At 35.4% G+C, this 22,968-nt stretch overlaps 1 protein-coding gene across 1 annotated transcript; it reads right to left on the bottom strand.

Moving 5' to 3' along the window:
* Window positions 1-2,385: 2,385 nt before the first annotated feature.
* Window positions 2,386-22,402, bottom strand: CCDC172 (coiled-coil domain containing 172). Its single transcript, XM_075026982.1, has 8 exons — window positions 22,324-22,402; window positions 22,001-22,086; window positions 18,460-18,576; window positions 16,841-17,006; window positions 14,819-14,920; window positions 13,755-13,857; window positions 3,245-3,332; window positions 2,386-2,418 (listed from the first exon to the last, which is right to left on the bottom strand). The coding sequence occupies exons 1-8, from the start codon at window positions 22,400-22,402 to the stop codon at window positions 2,386-2,388; spliced, it is 774 nt and encodes a 257-aa protein (XP_074883083.1).
* Between the last annotated feature and the right edge of the window lie 566 nt (window positions 22,403-22,968).

Raw genomic sequence — 22,968 nt, 5'->3', positions numbered from 1 at the left:
TTAAAAGATTACTCATCCTGGTTTGAGAATTTTAAAGAAAATCCACAAAACACAAACTTTTGGTTAATTATTAGTTTGAGTCTTCCAAACAGAAAAATTATATTGCTCCCAAATTATATTACTCATAAGACAGGGGTGACAAATGTATTTTTATACTTGGAGAAATTAGTATGTTTTACATTCACCCTGCAACAGCTGGTTTAGTCTGGCATTGTATTTTTTCAGAGCTGTTAAGGGATTTGTTTAGCTCAATAGGATTTGTATTGATTTCTGTTTCACTTTTTTTGGTGAGCTTTATTCTTGTTTTGTTGTTATATCGATTCTGAGAGCTTTAGCCATTTGAGTTATTAAAAATTTTGCTGTATTTATGCTGTAATTCTACTACAATAATCAAGAACTTAGACTTTCACAGCTATTAAAAACAAACCACACACCCCCCCCAACAAACAAACAACTCCCCCCAAAAAATGAAGTTGCAACTGGTTTCCTGAAATCTGAATCATCTCTGAAAAGGGTTTACCATATTTCTTTTCCCCAGATGTTTTTTTCAGGTGACTTAGGGACATTAATTTATATTATTAATTGATAGCTATTGGATGCTATTGCTTATGCCACTTACCTGAATTGTGTATGTAGAAAGCTGGTATAAGCCAATGAGTTCTGTTTCATGTTATATGTGAGTATTTAATCTATATGGAACAAACTACTATATAAATATGAGACCATTGCAAAAGAGATGCAAGGATTCTTGTAAATTGAAGCAACTATAAGTGGATAATCCTGAAGTTATAAAAATAAGTTTTTCCTGGTTGATTAACCAATACACTTAATGTAAGCAAGCTCCCTTAAATGAATAAAATGATCAGGATAAACTCAGCCATGCTAGCAAATCCCAAATTTATATCTGTTTCCAGCAATTAAACCCAGAAATAGCCCTGCTTTAGCTGTCTGTAGATGCTGATATGCAACTGTATCATTTTGCAATACGCCCTGGATTTGGTCAAAATGGACAAGAAGTAGTTGCCTAACTTTGAAAGAGTCAGATGGTCCCACAGAAGTCAGAAGGACTAAGTTGTCTAAAATTAAGCACATCCTAAGAGGATCTCTCTTAGGGAAGAGACAAAAAAAACCCTTATAAGGATGTCAGCTCCAACAGCACTGGTTATTAAGAATGATAATTCCAACCTCTTGGAATTATCCTAGTTAACCCAGTGGATCAGAATACTCTTTGATACCCGTGCTGCAGCTAAATCCTTGCCAGACTTCAAACTGCAGCTGTGTCCCAAGAGGAAAAAACCTTTCTCCATCACAGGCAGAATTTGGTCAGCTTCCAAAAGTGATTTATTCCTCCCTTCTTGGTAAAACATCTTTTGCACTTTTATGTGTGACGGACACCCTCTGTAGCTTGGAGAGCTTTGGGTGTAGAAAAACTAGTGAAGTACAATTATCCATCCCAACCCCCAGGTGTGAAGCAAATTGAAAATTATTTGCACACACAGTTGGATGTGATGAGATGATGACCACAGAGTGGAGTGAGACTGAACAGAGTGAATGTTTTTACATGGTCCTGTTGTAAGCATCTGAATCATAAAATGAGTTCCTCCTGTGCAGTTGGGAACTGCTGTAGCAGTTATACGTACTACATGCTTGAATGAATAGGGCTCCTTATTCAATGGAAATTCTTCACCAATTCTCTAGAAATGTGGAGTTTTCATTTAGAATACGGTTTTATCTTTGCTGTCGAGTGCTGAAGCTAGCATTCAGTATTTTTTGGGTTGTAGGAGAGGAAGAAAAAAGGACTTCTCATGTAATCAGAAGACAAGTGCTGAGTAATGGACTTACTTGCCATCAATAGAGGCATCTACTGATCAGTAGATCTGGAAACTATTCTGGACCATCATGCAGTATTGCTGGATTTGAGCTGTTTCAGAGAAATTGTTACAGAATTGCATTGTAGAGGTATAAACTAAATAGCCACAGCTCCTGTTAAATATTTCTTGATGGTAATAGCAGTCTTCCTCTCAAATAAGACCACATCACTACCTTAAAAATAGTAGAGCGCTCATTCTAAAAAGTAGTACATAGAGAATAGAGCTAGTAATGCAGGAACTCAGCTTTATGTGTAGTGGACTATGTATTGTCCATTCATGGGCAACAAAGAGGGAACTAAAGATAGATAGCTGTTGAACTTGAGGATAAAACACAAAAATCCCACCACTTTTAAATGAATTTTTTTTTTTTTAATGAAAAGTAAAGGCAGATACAAACTGTGGTTTAATTCAACAAAAAAAAACGGAAGCAAACCTGATGTAGCCTGAGTAAAATGGCTTCAAAATACTCAAAGACTAGCTTCTATGACACTACGTATCATATGCCACATATTTTTCACTTTTCTGAAGACTTTTTTTGTGATAGATTCTGGAAAAGAGAAAGAATTGAATTATAGAAAATCTAAGTTCAATGTGTTCTTTACAGAGAAGTTTTTAAGCATTGAGCTGGGTTTTTTTGTTTCTGAAATTTGACAACCATGATAAAATTAACGGATAAAGTGCAAGTAAGTTTGATTCCTCCAACAGAAACTTGAAACTGATCATAAAAGTGAGCAATACAAATTTCCCATGATTGTTATTCTGCTATTGATCCTAGTGGCAGCTCAATCAGGGGCTCTGAAATGAACCTTTAAAAACCCTTTATTTCCAAGAATGGGACTCCAAAATATTTTTTCTCTTTGTATTGTTACATAGACTGACAATCAAGAAATTTGAAGTTAGGATTGACATTTAAAGAAAAAACACACTTTAATTTTTGTAAGGAGTTTGTGAGTGGACAAAATAAAATATTACATAAAAGGATGCTATTATCATCCTATTTCTTCATATTCCCATCTTCCATTTAAATGACAGCTGAATGTAAAGATTAATTTAGCTCCTAAATGCGTAATCTTTTGCAGCTTTCAGGAAAATAATGATTAGTACTAGTCCCCTAAATAGGTCTGTCTTGTGCTAAAAATGTATCTTTAAATGCTTTTCTGTACTTCCCTTTTCTGTGAGAAATGATATTCCTGGGCATTTGGAAATAATAGGCTAAAACAAATGAGAATTGGAGTGCGCCTGCAAGGCAAGGATGTTTGGTTGTGTACATAGTACAAAAAACTGCTTATCTAAAACCACTGCTAATCATCTTAAATTACACATTTAAAACTAAAATTATCAAACACTTAAAATACATAATGAAAATGGCATACCATTTGCAGAATTTCAATTTCTGTTCGAAGAGTCTCACAGATGCTTTCCCAATCATCATTTCTGCAATTTTCCAATTCTTTCTTAAGCCTGCGTCCAAAACCAAATAAATTTTCAGATCAGGGAACTGTACTTGGGTAACTATTTTTTTTTCAGCTTTGGTCCCAGTTGTCAATTTGACTTATGTGAGAAAAGCCTCATCGATCTATTTGCATGATCAGGGTTTAAGTTTGCTGGTTTTGTAATTGGCAGTCCAATATGTTGCTCTCCAGTAATATAGTTGGATTTCATTCAGCACGGGCAGTTGTGATGGCAATGTAAGGAACTTCAGAAAATGACATTTTGGGTTTTTACAAAGTATATCTTGACTAAGTACTTTGTTAGACAAATTTCTGGACCGTGTTGTTTTCATAAACATGAAAGATTTATGGCCTCATTAGTTGTCATTTCCCTTATTTAAACATGCAAATTTGAACGTTGATACTTAGGAAGTACCATACATTACTGTTCTTACTTTCCCTGGATATCTGCTTGTAGCCGCTGGTGGAGGCAGAATGTTGGATTAGCTGGGTCCTCTGCCTGACCCTGTGCAGCCGTTCTGTGCAATGGTTGCTCCATACCCCTCCACAGACTCCTTTGCTGTTGCTGCTGTTCTCTCCCCACCGCTCTTATTATTCTTCAGTGCTTACTGACTCTTTCCCAACAGACTCGGCCAGGAATTCCCCAACTTTTCTACAGTAAGGACTGATTTTAATGTAATGATTTTTGCATTCAAAAGAGCATTTAGTCCTGCTAAAAGGAGACACCTAAACTTTGCACATCAATGACTGCAGTGGTTTAAATTAATACTCAGTAGGCCAAGAGAAATCTATGACAGAGCTTTTAGTAGTCTGATGAATACAAGGTGATGAGATTATACTGAGTCTTTCCATGGCTGTCATAAGAAAAGCATAATGAGAAAGATAAAGTTGCTTACCCTTAATACAGTTTCAGCAAACAATGTGAATATTTTGGGACATATAGACAGACTGAAAAAAAGGAGGAAAAGTATATATTCTGTTTATCATTAAATAGCTAAACTGATGCATCAAAGCAGGACCTCATTTCTTCTGAAGTTGAAAGAGGAGGTAGCAACTATTTTTTCTTTTATATGCTATAACAGGGAATAAATTATTTAACCCTATTAAATAGATGATGCACCTATTTAGCTGTCCTACTGCAGGTAGAGATTGTTTTCTACACAAGAAAATGTCTTTATTAAAATTAAAAGGTTTAGCTTCATATGAGAGGAATAGCTTAGTCACCATGTGGCATTAGAATAGTAGCATAAGACTGGACCATAAGTTAATTTTGCTATTCCTGTGGAAAATGTAAATATCTTACCATCAATACGGAAAGAATATGAGCTCTGTGGGTTTGTATCATGAAGGACTAAATGCCTCTTCTTTCAGGAATATTTCTCCTGCATTTATAATACATATAAGTGTTCGAACAAAAGGACATTTTGAACTACACTTTAAGAAATGAAATATTTACTGTAGGACAGTGCTAGTTTACAGACCATTTTCATTGAGGGAAGTTCATTCCAAGGTCTAAGATCAACTTCTGATCTTGATTAAATCAGCTTAATTTCATTGTCTTGCCTCCTTATTTTTTTTCCTCTCTGTGTTCTCTGTTAGTGTGATATTGGAACCCTAATTTAAGACAAACAAAAGCCCTACTTTGCCTAATTTACTTTAGGAAAAGACATAGTCTGTTAATCTCAGAGAAAATGCTCTCATTGTCTTCCACATTGTAAAATTGATTCATAGGCTGTTTGCTAGTTGTCAGCTAAGAATGATACCACTCTATGTTAGGTGTACGCCAAGGATAGAACAACCAGAAGATAAGCAGTAAGACCTGCTTATCTGTCTGTGTCTTGGGATAGAGAATTAATTACTATTGATGATGTGCTTTGAAACTGTAACATTTTGCATATGGATTTTAAAATCTTATTTAAAATATTTTATAAAACTTTTAAATGTGGTGACAGCACAACTCCTTACATAGCATGGGTTAGTGGTGATAAAAGACATTCGTTCAAATGTGGTGATTAATTTTTACATTAATCAATTGATTCTGCTTTCAGGACTTCCTTCTTTCTTATTTAGAAGCTAGATAATTACAGTATGTGCCAGGAATATTATACTCACAAAACAAGGGCTGTCTGTTAAGTTACAGTCTACACAATTAATGCATTGGGGACGCCTGAGTTACTGAATAAATGATGAAGTTTTACCAGAAGGAATGTGAGACAATGGAACTATTAAAAAAAAAAAGCTTAACCTGGAAGCAGATTTAGCTTTTTCATTTTACACTTAAGATAAGCAGGATATTCATATTCATCTTTCCACTATCAGATTGAATGTGCAAACCAATTATTCATGAAACTATAGTCTCTAGATGGAGGGCAGGTTTTCTGTCACCTTCGGAAATGGAAAGAGATGTACCTTTTGCCAGAATAAGGATTAATATGACAATTATACCCTCCTTATGACTTTGATAAAAAGCAAATACCTTAAAAAAAAAACACACAACCCCCCTGCCCCCAAAACCCCCACCAACCAAAAACCAACCAAAAAAACCCCAACAGAAGAAAAAACCAACCAAACAAACTGAAAAATCACATTAGCATTTGGCCTTCCATGTCCGTTTTTTTTTGATTTTTTTTTTCTTTTTTTATTAGCATTTTGGTCTCCTTGATGACAATAAAATATATCTTTCAAAAAAGTTATTGCACTGAATTAACAGTGTATTGGTAAGTTACAGCATCATAGGTAATGGGCTCCAGTGAACAGCTTGAGTTAAAATGCTGTATTTGTGAAAGGAGGCTTGACTACTCCTTTGAAAAACATTCAAGATAAATAGCAATAGCAAAACCTAGCCTTAAATCAAGTAGGTGGGACAAAAGCATCAGCATTTTTTTGGATGCTAGCTTGCCCCAGACTGAGCTTTGCTATCAGTTGTCCATTTTCCATTACTCTTGTATGCCAGAAGTGACAAAGAGATGAAGAAGGAGGGAATCACTGAAGACAATCGATTTTGCAGCTTTGAAATGAGCACAGCTATTAAATGCATTGGCATTTGTGGTTGATACGCACTCTTCTTGAATTTCAGCTGTATATGCAGAAGGCAAATAGGAAAAATAATTGTGAAATCAATACATGCTCGTATTATGAATTGAACTATGATGAAAATAATGTTATTGTCAAGCAGGTTTCTCTGAAAATCATCCACAAATTATCAGATCAAGACTCCAGTAGCCAAAACTTGCATTCCAAGAATAATTTTATGTAAGGAGGTCTCAGAGAAGAAATAGTTTGTGTAGAAGGCAGGGTGAATATGTATTTTTAGAGCTTTTTTTTTCTAAGTGGAGATGAAAGACCCTATGTGGTTATTGTTGGAGTTGTAGAAGGAGCAGACTGTCTCTTGGTTATGTTTTGCTGAGACAAGTAAAATATTTTTTTTTATATTTCCCTTCTCATCTGTGCCTTGTTTATGACCACCATTTTATTTTTTAACCATAAATACAAGGGAAAACATTAGAGTGTATTATAAAACAGAATTGCTTGACACTGATATCCAGATAGAATCCTGATAGAATTTATGGTACAAAACAAAGTTCCCTAAGAAGTTATATATAAACTTGAGAGTATGTATGTTGATTTTCCTGAATTTTATCATAAAGGTCAGGAGAAACATTTATCAAGGTTTTAAGACTTTATTGACATTGAAGAAAATTTTAGAAGACTTTGGTTTATTGTCTGAAGCCAAAGTAGAGCTAACGCATTGAGGTCATTCAGTCTCAGTTCAGTACCAGGACTAAATTAATGTGTATGTTTCTATAGTGAGGGCAGGATTTTGCTGGGTATTTACAATTTGCTGACACTACTAAACAGAAAATGCTATTGATACAACTGAAGAAGTCAATAAATTTCAGACTATTATCAATTGATTGAGGAAGGAAGAAAATGAGTCCTAAATGGAATTCAGTATCTCAAAACATAAATTCAAGCACTTGAGTTGAACAAATAAATTATAAAAGTATGTGCTTGAAGGAACATAAATAGAATAAAAATTAAGAAAGTGATCTAGTAGTAATAATAAATGCTAGCAAGAAGATGAAACATGAAAGTGAACAGGGTACTAGGCTACATAACAATGGGAATTAAATGTAAATTAAAATAAATAGAAATACCTTAGGTAAAATAAGAAAATTTCAGCTTTTACTGTTCTGGATCAAATGCTGATTGTAAAATACATAATTATCATTGACTAAAGCTTGTGTTTTGTGAATGCTATCAGGCAACTATTTATAAAAGTAGTTATAGGTCTTGAAAAGTATGGGGGGTTTTTTGTTTGTTTGTTTGTTTTAACTTTATATTCCCTAAATACATAAAATATCACAAGAAGTCTATGTGTTATTATAGATGAATAAATATGAAAAGGTTAAGGCACACAATTAAACTGCACATTTAGAATAGATTTGCTTTTGTGCAGACAGCAAACCAAAGTTATACAGACTACTTTCCATTGGAACTGTAAGAACAAGTTACACAGGAAAAAAAAAAATACAAGCATCAGAGACATCGAAACTGAAATATGTTTCTAGGGGTCAATAAGATTCCTATTGAAAGGCAGGGAAAATAAATATGGGTCAATGATCCTTGTCTTTCAAATATCTTGATTTTTCTATTGTACAGGGAAAATTAGATCTCAATCTGGATGTATTAATATGTCCACCCTATTGCTGAAATTAGTATCTCAATACTATTCTGCTTTGTTTCATGTGAACTGTATAATTTTCTCACAGCTAGAAAGGATTTAGAATTGTCCTTGTTTCCTTCTGTGTTATGGGCTCTCCATTCTCTGCTCATCTTCCAGGTTGAATGCATATTTCTTGAAAAGTAGGTGAGAAATTTATACACAGTATTCTTACACCCTCCTGTTTATTGTTGGAAATGCCTCTTGCTTTTATCTTTTCCACAGCTATAATTACTTTTGATGTTTATAGTTGTCTTTTGATTACATAGTATGTTCAGGCATCTCTTCTTTGCTTCCAGGTACCTATTATTGAAGTCCTTAGTTGTGTACAAGTACATAAACTTGCACTGCATATAATTATATTCCTCCTCTTTTTTAGCAACTCCAGTCTACAAGGTCTAGAGTTTTTCAGTTGTTTTACACTGTTGTCTTAAAACATTTTCTATTCCAAAGTCATTATTTAAAACTAGCAAGACCAGCTGTGGCTGCAGTTATCTTCTTCCAGCCCCAAATTTCCTTTTTCAGACCTATTACTGTTGTTACTATTAGTCATTTCCTTACTCACTTAAAATTTTTAATATGTCTTCCCCAGGTTAACTAGTAGTTTCCCATGTGGGATAACACCGAATACTTTACTAATGTCTAGGTGGATGGCATTTGCATTTTCTTTGTCTAACCAATCGGTTGTCTTATCAAAGAAAGATATTGTTAGTCAGATTTGATCTACTTTTTGTAAATCCATACTGCAATTTATAATGGAAACCTATTTTAACATAATTCAAACTATAATGGTTCCACTAGGCACTGCTATTAAAAAGAAAAGCTTAAAAAATCGATGAGGAGATTGTCATTAAAAAACTCATTTTGAACTACATATATTACTCTAGAGATTGATATTTCCTGATTATAAAATTTAACATAAAATTAAATGGCAAACTTTTTTTTTTTTTAACCACCAGAACCATGCATGGCTTTGGGCAGTCCACTGTTAGTGTGAAACATTTGTTCAGCTCTAACGAACATATTTCCTGTATGATTTGTATGAAAGAAAGCATTGCTTTTTCCCTCCTAATTTTGGTAATGGAGTTTCTTTTTCTGTATTATGAAGTATAAGAAGCAATACTACATTTTTAGGAACTAGGCAAGTATACAAAGCCTTGAACTATTTACAAAGTTGGCTGACTTCATGCATTTCCCTTCTGCTACTGTTTTTTTGAAGTAGAACAGAAATTTAGGTTTCAAAGAAACATTTTATCCTTTGTCTACCTTTGGAATAGTAGGAAAAATATCAATTTTAGGTAGAAACTCAGTCTAAATAAACGTTAATTAAAATTATTTCTAGGTTGCTTTACATAAGGCAACACATAAATTTAAAATTAAAATGTGGAAGAAGATAAATAATTAATATAATAAGTAATTACAATGAATATAATAGTAAAATGACATAGCTAGGAATTTAGTGGTATCAGTTAGTCTCTGCTTGACCCCTGTATTGTTCCACTTAAGTGATGCTACTTGCTACCTGCCAGGGAAATGCAACTCAAGAGAGCTGATGCCAAAGTTCTTTCCTGCTGTTTTGTTTTTGGGGCTGGCACTGGCAGAATAGGTGATTAAAATAAGGCTTTTGATTTTAATTGCAGATATTTTCTGGGGAAAAAAAAAAAAGCCCTCTTTGTTAAATATTTCTCTGATATGCACCTGTACCACGAGACTTAAAATTTCCAGGGTGCCTACTTTGAGGAAGAGGGTATAGTACCTTATCCATAACTACATCTGTGCTTAACATTCAAATTTTGGTTAGCTTTTTCCTGCATCTGATGTGTATTAGAACAAGCCTATAACTGCAGCACCAACAGCTGTTGGAATTACTGGTATGTGCTTCTCATGACCTTTTGTAATTTTTTGATGGATTTGGGAGAAATTTTATGAAACTGCAGACATGGTACAGGGCATTTTTCTCAGCTCAAAGATGAATTGCTGTAATTTGAATTTGCTGGCTACACTCTTCAGCTGAAATGCAATTTACTTTAAGATATATACTTAATTATAATGAAGATTCTTGCCTTGCCAGCTACTTTTGATATTGATTTTTAAGCTGGGACTAGGTATGTGATACAATAACAGACTTACAGGGTGATCTGGGAGCTACATATATCTGGTTATTGATGCTGAGTGTCTTTCACATTTGTTCTAAGGAAGGATTGAAAACATTGGTATTTTTACCATTAAAGAGTGGTGTGGTTTCCTGCTCTATAAAAAAAAATATCAAACTTTGATTTTTTTAATAAAAAAAAAGAAAGAATCAAACTTTGTGCTTATTTCTTAGGAAAAAAAGTAATGTGGATCAAAAATACATATTTGTGTCAAAATAGTCTTCTCTTTATATATACTAAATGCGATTTTCAGTAAAAACTGAAATTCTATTCTTGCATTAGTTTCTGTATGGGGAAAAAAGCTGATCTTGTTAGGGTTGTTTCTCAAACACAGTAGGTTCAATCCCTGACTCCTATTAAGATAGACACTAGTATATGTGAGATTGCATTAATTGGTACTTTGGCTGCAAAAGGTCCTTTGCAAGTGCCAAAGGTGTATCTAGACTGTCAGGAGGGCTTCCTGGTTCACCCCAGGTGCCTGGTACTTTAGTTTTTCCCACTGACACTGCATGAATTCTTTATTATCAGATTCCCTTCAGGGGGCACCCACAGGAGTGGACAGGATAGTTTGTTCAAGGATCTGCTCCAGAGAGACTATTGCCATGGACTGCATCAGCACGTGCTCTGCTGCAGCAGCTGTGGTCCCCCAAATACTTCTGTGGCACATCATAAAGCATGCAATGCATGTGCTATGTATTGCCATTTTGAACCAGCACTCTGCTGTGCTGCACATAACTTCTTTAAGTATTTAATGCATTTTGAATGGAAAATATGCGTATATAGATGACATTATATCTTAATGTCACAGAGACGCTACACAGGAACCAGAGCAGATGTGATCTCACCAAATGCTAGGCAGTGTGGAGATGACTGGTTTGTTGCAGATAATGCTGCCTCTGAGCAGTGTAGGCACAAACCAGTGCACATGTATTGATCTATGGGCTGTGTAATCCACAATGATTATTGGTTCATTGGATAACTCAGACTGGAAGAGATGTCAGGAGGTCATCTAGCCCAATGTCCTTCTCAAAGCAGGATCAGTTACAAGGTTAGACCAGGTTACTGAGGGCTTTATCCAGTGAAGTGTGAAAACCTTCAAGGATGAAAACTATGCAACCTCTCTGGGCAACCTTTTCCTTTGCTATACTATCCTCATGATAAACAAGTTTTTCCTTACATTTACTTGATACCCCTCTTGTTTCAATTTCTGGTTTCTGCCTTTTGTTGTCCCTTTGTGTGGCATTGTGCAGATCCTGGCTCCATCTTCTTGATGACCTTGTTGTAGGTACTGGAGGGCAATCAGTTACCTCCAGGGGGACTAGTTATATACTGCACTATTTATAGCATATAATACTTTAAATTCCCTTTCATTCTCTTAATTCAGTAGTCCAAACCAAGAAGTGATGAGCAGGTTTTGTTAAAAAAACAACAACAAAAAGAATTGATAGAGTTGTACGAGTCTGATAAAGTTTGGGATAATTCTAAACAGCACAGCACTATGACATACAGAAATAGACAAATGAGGATTGCCTGCTTGGCTCTACTGAAAAGCAGAATCTATTCATGCTGATGTGGAAGTACAGTAACATAGCTATGTTGCTTCTGGCATCTGAGTTAACTTATTCAGGGCTATCTCTCTCTGTAAAGCATTGAGCTTTTCTGATCAAAAGCCAGTGCAAGATAGAAGTATGGTTTAGGCAAATCTGTCCTAAATTTTGTCCAGTATCTGAAATGAAAAAATATTTTAATGTAAAGAAAATTTATTCATTACATTATTACATCTCAAGGAGACCTAGCTTTTTGTGATGGTAGTAAGAGCAGTAGGAACACTTTATATTTTGCACTGCATGCAATTATCAAATAATGTAAGCTTATCTTGACCATAAAATGAAGCATTTTATGAAATAAAAAAATTTCATCATCCTTCTTGATTTGGTTGTAAATGACACTTTGTCGTTTTGTAGTTAATAGAATTTAATATGTTTTATCCACTGTTGTGTTTTCCACCCAGATAAAACCAAAGTATCATTCCACAGTGCTGTGAGTTAATTTTACTATGTAGAAAGACAGACATACGTGGTTTTGAATGGTTTGCCTAGGATCTCATAGCAATCAGCGGCAGAGCTGTTTGCTGCTCTGTTCCTTATACACAGGAAAGCTGTTATAGAAAACTAATTACACCAATTGGGATATTAAGTGGCATCATGGCAGTAAACTACTCCAAGGGAAGTATGTTATTTAGAAGGAAGTTGACAACCTCATGTATCACAAAACCTAATATATCACGATGCAATGAAAAATGTAGAAGTGAATTATAACATGCTGTCTTACAGAATTGCTTCTGTTGTTATTATTTACACTGTGTCTTCTATATATATGTTGAATGCAAAGTTTTTGCTACTGTATGCAGAATTGTGAGCTAATTAATTTTTATGCTGAGGGAATTTTGGCCATGTCTCAACACCATGTAAGAGATTGAAGAGAGTTAGTAATAGGGCTGATATATCATTTTCTTTCAAAACCCAATATTCAGCAAAAAATGGGCCATTAACAAATCGTCTTTCAGAAAAATGCTCATGGTTCTCTGCAAAATTTTATTTTTCCATTGAAAGTTTTCAGAAAAACAAAACTATTTATTTTTTGTCAAAAAACTCAAAAATGTATAGGAAAAAAATGTGATAGTAACAAAAGTTGTGTTTTCCCTAACAATTTCTTTTAGAGAATATTTTTGATGAGCTGTTCTAGGAGGATTTCCTCTGCATTGTCTATTAAATATTTTTATATATCCACAGGCACTTTCATCTGGAACACCATAAAATAGGAAAAAGATGGTTGATTCTGTGATATGGGGCTTTCTGCATTGGAAGATATTTTTGCCGAAAACATTACATTATTTTCTCTATAGTGAAAATGTAAATGTTGCACTTAAGCAAACTGGAAAGAAATTAGTTATTGCCACTCGGTTCCTGGGAAGCAATAGTCACTATTAAGGGAGGCTGTGCAAGGTGTTCTGTATTGGTTGAATCTTCAAAATTTTGTTCTAAACCAGCTTAATTAGAAGGCAAACTAGAACTGATGGTAGAGATCACAGAGAAAACAAATCTACATATAGTAGCTTCAATTCAAGGCCCACCTGACCCAAGGAGGTTATTGTGGCCAATCCATTCCATTGCAGTCAGGCTCTGGGGAAGGTTGTACAGCCAGTCAGCAGATGTATGTATAGCATTGGGTAGTTCATCAGTACTCTGTGTACCACCACTATTTTTACAAAAACTTAAGAACTGGCCTTCCACCCAAGGAGCACTCTTTTGCTCTGCCTCCAAGTTTGACTGACTTCCTTGTAAATGCTTCCAGTTTTTAGTTCATTGGAGTATGCATGTAAGGGTGAAAGGCTGTAACAAACAACAGGAATTCGTGTTCTGTAATAAAAATGAATGATTCTTCTGATTTCAAAGGAGTATTGTACAGGAATGTAAAATAGTCATAGCCACAAGGACTGGTCTGCAGTTACAGACCTAAAATTAAATTTAGGAACTTACGAACATAAGACTCTTACCTTAAACATTCAGGATCAGTCTGAGGTTTTTCAATGACTTGGACTTTTTCTGCTTCTAAATCTTTTGTCATTCTTTCAGCCTCCCTGATTACTTTCTCAAGGTCTAAACATAAAATAACAATTACCTTGTAAATATATATTAATAATCCATATTCAAAGACTTCCTACATTTTATAAATTTATCTTTTCTAATATTTCTTCATGAAACTGTTTGTAGGGTAAAGGCATCAGAATAAAGAACATGAATTATTTTATTATTGTAATTGATACGCATATTGCAATCTTCTAGAAAATTTCCTTCTTTTTCCCTTATTTATGGCCTGTCTTTCTTAACTTTCTTACTGTGAGATGTTATTTACACATTTGTAAAAAAGTTACTAAACCACTTCTAGATTACATTTTCTTTTAATCCAAATTTCCAAATCATCCATATTTCTTGTGATCACCTTTGACACAGAACCTTTCTTGGTTCTCTCTGTATCTTTTTAGTTTTTTTCTTTTATAGGGTTTCCTGTGTATTCAACACATTCCTCCCAGCTTTGTGCATGGACTTCTTTTTTTAATGCACAGACTTTCATACATGAACACACAAATGTCAGTAAAGAGATGACAGTTGAATTTACAACTCAGACGTTTAGCACTGAGGCCAAATTTGTCTTTATCAGTCCAAGCCATGTTGCTTGTTAAACATTTGAATCTTTAATTATAGTTTAATGGGTTTTAAACAATATTTATGTTGATTTTAAGTTCACTTTGAAACAATAAATTCTCCAATTATGTATATCACTTACCAGCAAAAGTAAAAATTTCTTTTTCATATTTGTAGCTTATGATTCAGCAAATCTATAGACCTCAGTATCACTGACATTTAAAATAAATCTTATTGAAATCCATAATACTTGTTATAACCATATTTAAAAATGATGTATTACATAATGTAAAAATATATTAAAATCTTGTTTGTATGATTTCTTTTTCTTGAGGAAAATAACTTGAGAGAAAAGATTTTTCAAAAGTATTTGTCAAGCCACAAATAATTATCATAACGTGATTGTCAAGCACACCTTTGAGTTCACTTTGGAGAGTAAATAAATCCTGCTTTAATTCATTCTTCTGCAGCTGGAGTGCATTTAACTGAACATTTTTATGTTCCATTGACTCCATTTCTAAGAAAAAATATGTTTTAAATTAAAACACATTGCAGTTTTAGTCTTCATGATATAATCTTAAATATTCTGAAGTACTACCAATCTTCAGCTAGTCAAAAAGAACCTTAAATATAAAACTAAAATCGGTCATATAAACCCCAGTTCACAGGAAATTATGTCATATAATGTATTCATAACTATGCAAGAATTTTTTTTTTAATGTTATTAAGATATTTGACATATTTTGTTGACTGGGCATAAAAAAAATTTTTGCTTTAGAGTTACTTCAGCTGTAAAGGAAGATGACTTAGTGAATAGGTGGTGAACAGACACTTCTCAGCAGGACTAAAAAACCCCTTATTTTTTTTAGTGTTATGGACATTTGAACCTGACCATTGACAGCATCTGGAATTAATTGTGATTGTTTCCCTGACAACTGGAGGTCCTCACAAAATTTCCTTGTTATGAGTTTAAGTAAACTTTTCTCTTTAGTGTTGTCAGTGTGCTCAGGACTGTAGCAGATAGAAAGACAGACAAGTTGTACCTCAAAAAAAGTGTAATTTAAAAGGATGGAATCAAGACAGCAACTGAACCTAGAGAGGAATGTTAGTTGCCTTTCATGTCCTACTGATCATTTGACTGATCAGATCTGCCTGAATATGTAAAAATTAATCATTAAAAGTAACAGGTACCACCAAATACAGACTTTTTTTTTAGTTGTAGCTCAGAATCAGAGCCACAAGAAATGCAGAAGGAAGGTACCATCAAGTACAAACTCAAATGGATAGTCAAATTTCAATAACTTTACATCAGATATCAGGAATTCAAAGTGCTGGCGCTTATGAATCATAGAATCATGAGAGTGGAAAGGAATTTGAAGGGTCATCAGCTGTACCTCTGTCATTTCTGCCAGATGCTTGTCTAACCCATTTTTAAAAACCTTTGGTAATGAAGACTCCTAATTCCTTTGGTAATGGAATCTCCTAAAGCAGAGTGTTTAAGTTGTTCACTGTTCTTAGAAAGATTTCTAAACAGCCAGCCAGACTCTCCCTTATTGTGGTTTACACTTGGTACTTTCTATTCAGTTCACTATAGGTATGGAGAATATATTAATTTCCTTTTTACAGAATCCTTGAATGATTTGAAGATTGATATCCATCTTCCATCAGTCTTTTCCTTCACAGGTTAAATAGTCCCAATTCTTTAATTTTTTTCCTTCTCATGTTCTCTAGATCTCTGATCACTCTCACTGGTCCCATGTGGATTCTCTTCAGCCTGTCCACATTTTTTCTTGAAGTTTAACATCCAAAACTGGATACATAGTACTCCAGCTAAGAGCTTAACTGCCCTAAATAGAGTGAAGGATTATGTTTATGTCTCAGTATGGTGTTGGCATTCTGATGTTATTGACTTATGTTCAGCTTGTGATCCATGATGACTCCTATTTCCTTGCCGAAGCATTGCTTTTCAGTCTGACTCTGTTCTGAGAAATCTCATATTCTGTATCTTAACTCAAAGATAAAGTTATACTGTGGCAGTAGAAGTCCAGTCCTACAAGACAGCTGTGCATATGATTCTTTTGAAGCTAAGGAAATTTAAATAGCTCAACCATGGGTGATTATAATCAGCGCAAACCTAATACAGTATGCTATGTGTGACAGTGCACCTCTGTACTGGTTGACATTAGACATTGGAAGCCACTTCTACAGGTCTGCTTCTTCTCCTCATAGTGCTCATAGTCAGAAAGGACTGAAGAGGACAGGAAACAGAAGAAGCTTTAACTATGCTTGTGTAATGTGGTACGTCAGACCATACTCTAAGAGGAAGTTCCAGACAGCAAGGGAATGGAATTAAAATTATTGTTTTGCATAGCTATATTTACTGATTTATAGTCATTCTCTGGTAATCCAAGATAAAATAGTTTAATATAAGACTTACCATTTTTCAACAGAACTGCCTCATTCTCTAAATCATTTAATTCAGTCTTGACTTTTTTTTTAATCAGAAGGTCTCTATTACTTGTTAGTCCATACTCATTGTTAAACTCTGTTACTTCTCTAGCAAAATTATCTTCCTCTTCAGTCATTTTTCTCTTTGCATCTGTCTGAAAAAAAGAAAGGGAAAATGGAATGTTCAGGTGAAAAAAAGAGTCTTCGTTAAGCTAGGCAGACTGAAACACACTGTTGTTTATCCTTAAACTTGTAGTATAAACGTAGTATATTTACTTTTCCTGAGTTATGAGAACATGAAAATGGTCTACAGCTCTATCATTTTGTCTGTTGCTTTAACTTTTTTTTTGTCCTGAAAAATTGAAGGATATATTCTTAATAATAAAAAAAAATTAAAAAATCACTACATTATGTTACAGACTTGTACCAGCAGTTTTTCAGTTCAACTCTTTATTGAAATTAGTAGAAAGTTCTGTTTAAAGTCAGTAGCATAGTATGGCCACTCTTTTTTTTAGGCTGTTATTTAATGAAATAAAAGTGGTGTTTATTCCTCTGCAGAATGCAGACTTTAACTCCCTCAATAACTACCAAGAAAGCCATAGCTGATAGGAAGTCACTGTTTCATTTTCTGGAAAAAATATTCTAAAGAGGCTATATTAAATTGCTTTTAAAAAATCCTAACTGATTGCTAAATTAAATAAAATTAAATGACCCCTATATACAGGAAGAAAGAAACGATAACCTATATATCAGACTTGAGTGGTTACAGTTAAAAGAAACTTCACAATTCTTCAAAGGATATTTAGCTTTTATAGCTAATAAGTTTTTCTGTGATACTTGTAATATTTATTTTTCTTTCTTTGTATATTTAGGAATGGGAATACTTTGGATGCTGAAGATATATTACTTAAAAGGATATCTGTCTAAAGATTTAGGGTTAATACTGGTGGTTCATACTGAATGTTTAAAATTTAGCTCTGCTGATTTAAAATACAAATACATATGCAGAGAAGACTACTCATCTGTGGCATTTCTTAATAGCTACGGATCCAAGGACCCACAATGAAGTAAGAGGAAGGCAATATATTCAGGGTAGCACAAGAGAGAACTGAAAAGCTTGGGTTTTGTATATGTTGCAAATAGCTACCTTTTAAGGGGTGGCTAGATGTGTCTAGTATCAAAGAGATTGTGTAGTATGTCAGGATTCCTAAAATGTGGGGTTGGCCTCCCTGTTTTCCTTTGATCCTTCTCAATATGTTTTATTGTGGATGAACCTGTCCAATTTAAGGTGAGACTTTCCTAGTTTTCTTTTACAAAGGAAATAATATGTCAGAATTGGAGTTCAGTCATACAACAGCAGACATTAGAAAATGAAGTCAAGGATGTTAAATCAGCTTTGTAGATAAACTGCAGCATACATTACCTTAGATCATGGTTTAAATTAAAAGTGAGAATTTACCTACATTTATATTGTTAGGTATGCTAGATTACAAAAAGAATATATTTTCCAGATTTAAAATGTTACTTCTTCCATATTTTCAAATTTTAAAGCTGACTACTTTCATACAGTAGAAAAGAGTTGTCTGAATATCATAGCTGGAAACATACAAAGATTTTAAGATGACTGCTTTTTTGATTAATAAGTTCAGCTTTCTGTTTCTCTAAGCTGTCTTCACGCTTCTTCAGAATTTCTAAGTAGAACTGTTTTTCAGACAGATGCTGAACCTTCCAAGAGAAAAAAAAAAGGTTATAAAGTAAGGTTATTGTTTTATTGTTTCATATACTTTGATATTGTATATAAGGATCTTGGTCCAGTTAAAACACAGCTGGCATAGCTGCTGGACTAGCAAAAGCATAACAGCTCTTTTTTCCCCCAATAATCTTCCAATATACCACTAAGCTTTTGAAAAGTATCCTTTCTTTAAAAGACACATTTAGTGCTGGTCCATCTATCTAAAGTGTCGTTTTAAAGTCTGCTCAGTTTCAGGTTAAAACCAGGAAAAATACTGATCACATGGGATCTTTTACCCAGCATAATACAGTGTCCTCCATCTAATTGTGTAAAGCTCATCACGTACCAATTCAGACAATAATATCAGAGGGACAGGGGTCTAACATCATTGTTTTTACTGAATGGCTGTACACATCATCAGCTCTGCAATGCTACTATTGCATATGTGAAGGAGGGAGGGATATGCTTATATCGTTCTGAGCACAATTTCTGGAATCCTTAGCCAAGGAAGTGTAATAGAAATTAGATCATTGGTTAAAGAGAGTTTGACCATAACCCCCCCAAGTCTCAAACTTCTATTTTGCATATAGTTTTATTTTTAGTTTTAATAATTTTAAACAGTAGTTTATCTGATAGAAGGGTATGCTGTTCAACCACTGCATTTTCAAAGTTTGCTGAAAAGTTATTTTCAATTTTCTAGTGCATCTACTCTATCATTGACTAATCTAAGTTAAGATATATGGTGGGATAAACTATAACAGCAGATAAATAGGGAACAGCTAAGTGTTGAACAGTCTTAAAGGATGAGAATCATTCATCTGGTGAAGTGGAGAAAAGGAGGTCAAGAGAATGACTCATTCTGTAATACTCAGAACCATGAGTAGGGAAAGTCAAGATAGCAGAATTGCCCACAGACTTTAAAGGCACAGGGTAAGTATCAGGAAGTAAACTGAATAGCCAGGCTGATACATGACTGTTTGTGTGTGCAGAAGCAGAAAAGACCAAATAATAATGGTATTACAGAGGTAAAAATGAAAAGATTGTAAAATGAAATAATGTAGGTGATTTTGGAGAGGGTGCAGATGAAGTGCATCTGATCAAAAAAGGAGGAAGAGGATAGTGGAATCAAATGCCCTAAGACTACAATGTGAGAGTTGGAAAGAAAAGGACCAGATTTTTTCCTTATCCCTGCTATGTCCGGCATGCTAAATGTCCAGGAAGTGCTTGCCTCAGGAATATTTATTTTACATATTAATTCAAAGAGAGTAGATGGTCTTATACCAAGGTATTTATATTACTGAATATAACTAGATGCAGTGTAATTTCTCCATCTGTAAGATGCCAACTTAAGCTATGCATTTGCAACAGATATTTTTAAAGAAATCATTAAGCCATGAAAAGCAAAATGCTATAATTTGGGTTCTAATTACATGCTACCTGATTTCACAGAACAGAGGAAAAAAAAATAGCATTTCCTAGGAATCTTTGATTGACCACAGGCAGTCTCTGTGAAATAGAGGTCAAAACACCTTTGAACTCAGTCTCGTCTGCTTGGTCAGGTATAAGCTGCTGTGCATGCACGTGCTTGGATATGCATGCTTATAAAGAAGTGCCGTTATCTGGTGCGGGACAAATGGAACAGCATTAGCTCAATACCATTATTAAATATTATTTGAATTACATTAACTATTGTAGACATATGTAAACTGAATTCCTGTACTGAAAAATAAATTACTTTAAATAATTTCAGTAACTATATAATCTTTAAACCTAAACACAGTCTGATTGAGATGCATTTTCCCATTCCACTTGTTTTTTACACCATTTCCTATCTATAAATGAATCAATGATGTCAGACTAAGCAAGCAAGTAAAATATATTTTTGTGGATGTCAGTGAGAATATTATTAATCCTGGTGGGTAAAGCACATAAGATTTAATTAGGAATAGTTCTTCAGCTCTTCCCATTAGTCGTTTACAATAATGGCTCTACTCTTGGGATGTTCTGTACCTACCACATAAACCTTGATTATAAATCACAATGCATCAATAACAAATTAGTAGTATAAACATAAAATTGTGATGTTCATAAATAAATTTATCAGCAAGACTACAAAGGACTTTTCCTAACAGGCAACACCCAGATATAATCTGTGTTGGTTAAATAAGTTACTATTTTAAAGCACTTTTGGGCTCTGTGATTGTGGCATGCATAAATGCAAGTACGTGAATAACTGCTTGCATGATTATAGTCTCAATTTGCAACCAGTAAATATTTGTAAATGAGTTCTCTTTTATTCTGACCCCCTCACAGTAATGTGGATATTTATTATATATATTACACAGTCTTTTACTAAAGGCAAAAGAGCCTGGTTTTGGAAGGATGAAAATCATCCCCCAAACATATATTTTCACAATTAGGTGAGGCAGTCCCCAAAGTTTCTTGAAGATGTTTATTTAAGTGATAGGATACAACAGTTCTGACTTCAAAGGGGGCTCCATATGGTATCCTGTTGTGCATACACATTCTGCCAGCGCAGATACTTAAGAGCACAGGGGATGATATTTAGACTTCATTTTCATGCACAAGCAAATGGACTTTTAAATCATTTGTAACCACAGGTATTAATGGTGAAAAGCTCTGCAAAACTGGAAGCTTAATCTGAAATACGTCTGCAGTTTGGTTAAGTGGAAAGCATACTAAAATCTTAAAAATACTAAACAGATTCAGAAACTTTCCTCTGTCTTTGGTGTCCCTGAAAAACACTTAGGCCTTTTAAGCCCTTACTGTGAGCTCAGGCTCACAGGAAGATCTTTAGTATATGAATCAAGATCCTGTGAAGTAAACACAGGGAATGTTTCCATGTATTTTTTGTGACAGGCCTTTAATGAATGGCAGTGGACAAAGGAATGGTTTCCGGGCCTCTGAAGGACAGTGCTATAACGAGCTCCAGGACTGTTATGGCAGGGCCGCTCACACCGTACCTGAACAGCTCATCTGCCTCCAGCTGACGGCTGGTGGCTGCATCTTGTGAAGGGACTGACCTGACATGGCGGTCCACTCCCTGCCAAGCTCCATCTGCGGAGCAGGACTGACTTTCACCTGCACACGTGCTGTCTCCAGTGCTTCCAGTTTTTAGAAGTGTTACCTGGAAACGTTCCTACCCCTGAGGTGAGCGAGTCCATGAACATAGCCAGGACCCAGCCTGAAGGGTGAGATTTCTGAGAGGGGAAAGAGGTTGACAGACCTTTTTTCATTACAGAAATGCACAGTGTAAGTTTTCTCAATGCTGCGTTATTTGGTAGGTGAAGCATACTCCTTGAAAGTGTTTACGAATCTGTTCCTGAAAGAATAGGTCATATATTTGTAAATATCATGTATTTCATTATTTTGTATACTATAAACATGCCTACTTACCATAGTTTCTAATTTCTTTTTAGCAGTGCTTAGCTCTTCCTTTATTTGCTTAATTTTTTCATAACTTCTATTTATGTCGCTTTTAGCTGCAACACAACAAAAACCTGTAAGAATGTGTGCTCTGTTTGTAAAAGTTACGTTCTTATAAAAACATGCCATTGGCAAGAAGCAGCCAGCCCGGCTGCCTGCCAAGGTTTCACTGATAAAGGTCCCCTCATGGCAGCACAGTGCGGCCACCCTGCTCTTCCCCCAGGAAATGGAGAGGCCATTAAGCGTGGTCAGTGCTGCTGCCGGACCCACAAAATGGCAGCCCCAGGGCAGACCTTGTTGGATGAGGTGCCTCTTCTCCCTCGCCTGCTTCTCTGTGAGCTGTATTTGCTGGAACAAAGCATCCAGGTTCATTTCTCTCTTCTCGCGGAATCTGTGAGTTCCCCGGGGTCTTGTCGTCTTTGCGGAGGGCTGGTTGATTAAAGCTGGGATGCCCTGGAGGAAGGTGAGGCTGGGCCCGGCCACAGCCCTTCCCTCAGGGCCCTGTGCCCTGCCAGACCTTGGTTCTGCCCTTTGGCCTCTGCCTGCCGGGGGTCGGGAAAGAAACCCCAGACCACAGAGGGAAGCAGCCGTGGTAGATGGGACACAGCTGAGGAGGAAGAGGTGACGGAGTGGGACGTGTGGGCTGCGCTAAGTGGGGAGCGAGAGTGAACCTCGGGCAGGGGGAAACGTGGATGACTGGCTGGGGGAGCCCATGTGGGAAACACGGGACATGGAAATGAGCAGGCAGAGCAGCAGCATGGTAGGAGCAGGAGAAAGAAGATAATTTGGCTAGGCAAAAGGCAGCTGGCACTGAATCCTGTCAAACTTGTGCACGTTTGTGAAACATGGGTTCTGACTCAGAGCCTGGGGAGTTTTGATCAAACAGCTCTGACTTTATTTCTCTGGGACCACAAGCTTTATACTGGTTTTGTGTTGTT

This window comes from Buteo buteo, chromosome 4, assembly GCF_964188355.1.
Source record: "Buteo buteo chromosome 4, bButBut1.hap1.1, whole genome shotgun sequence".
Taxonomy (NCBI): Eukaryota; Metazoa; Chordata; class Aves; order Accipitriformes; family Accipitridae; genus Buteo; species Buteo buteo.
Note: the sequence above shows the minus strand (reverse complement) of the source record. Positions and strands in the feature narration are given on the sequence as shown.

Excerpts from the sequence above, each read along its gene's own strand:
- CCDC172 (XM_075026982.1), bottom strand. The coding sequence starts at position 22,402 with ATGAACCTGGATGCTTTGTTCCAGCAAATACAGCTCACAGAGAAGCAG. Across the intron at positions 13,858-14,818 it reads TCTCCAAAGTGAACTCAAAG|ACCTTGAGAAAGTAATCAGG; the intron begins GTGTGCTTGACA and ends TTTTATGTTTAG. Across the intron at positions 3,333-13,754 it reads ACTGATCCTGAATGTTTAAG|GCTTAAGAAAGAATTGGAAA; the intron begins GTAAGAGTCTTA and ends TTTTGGACGCAG.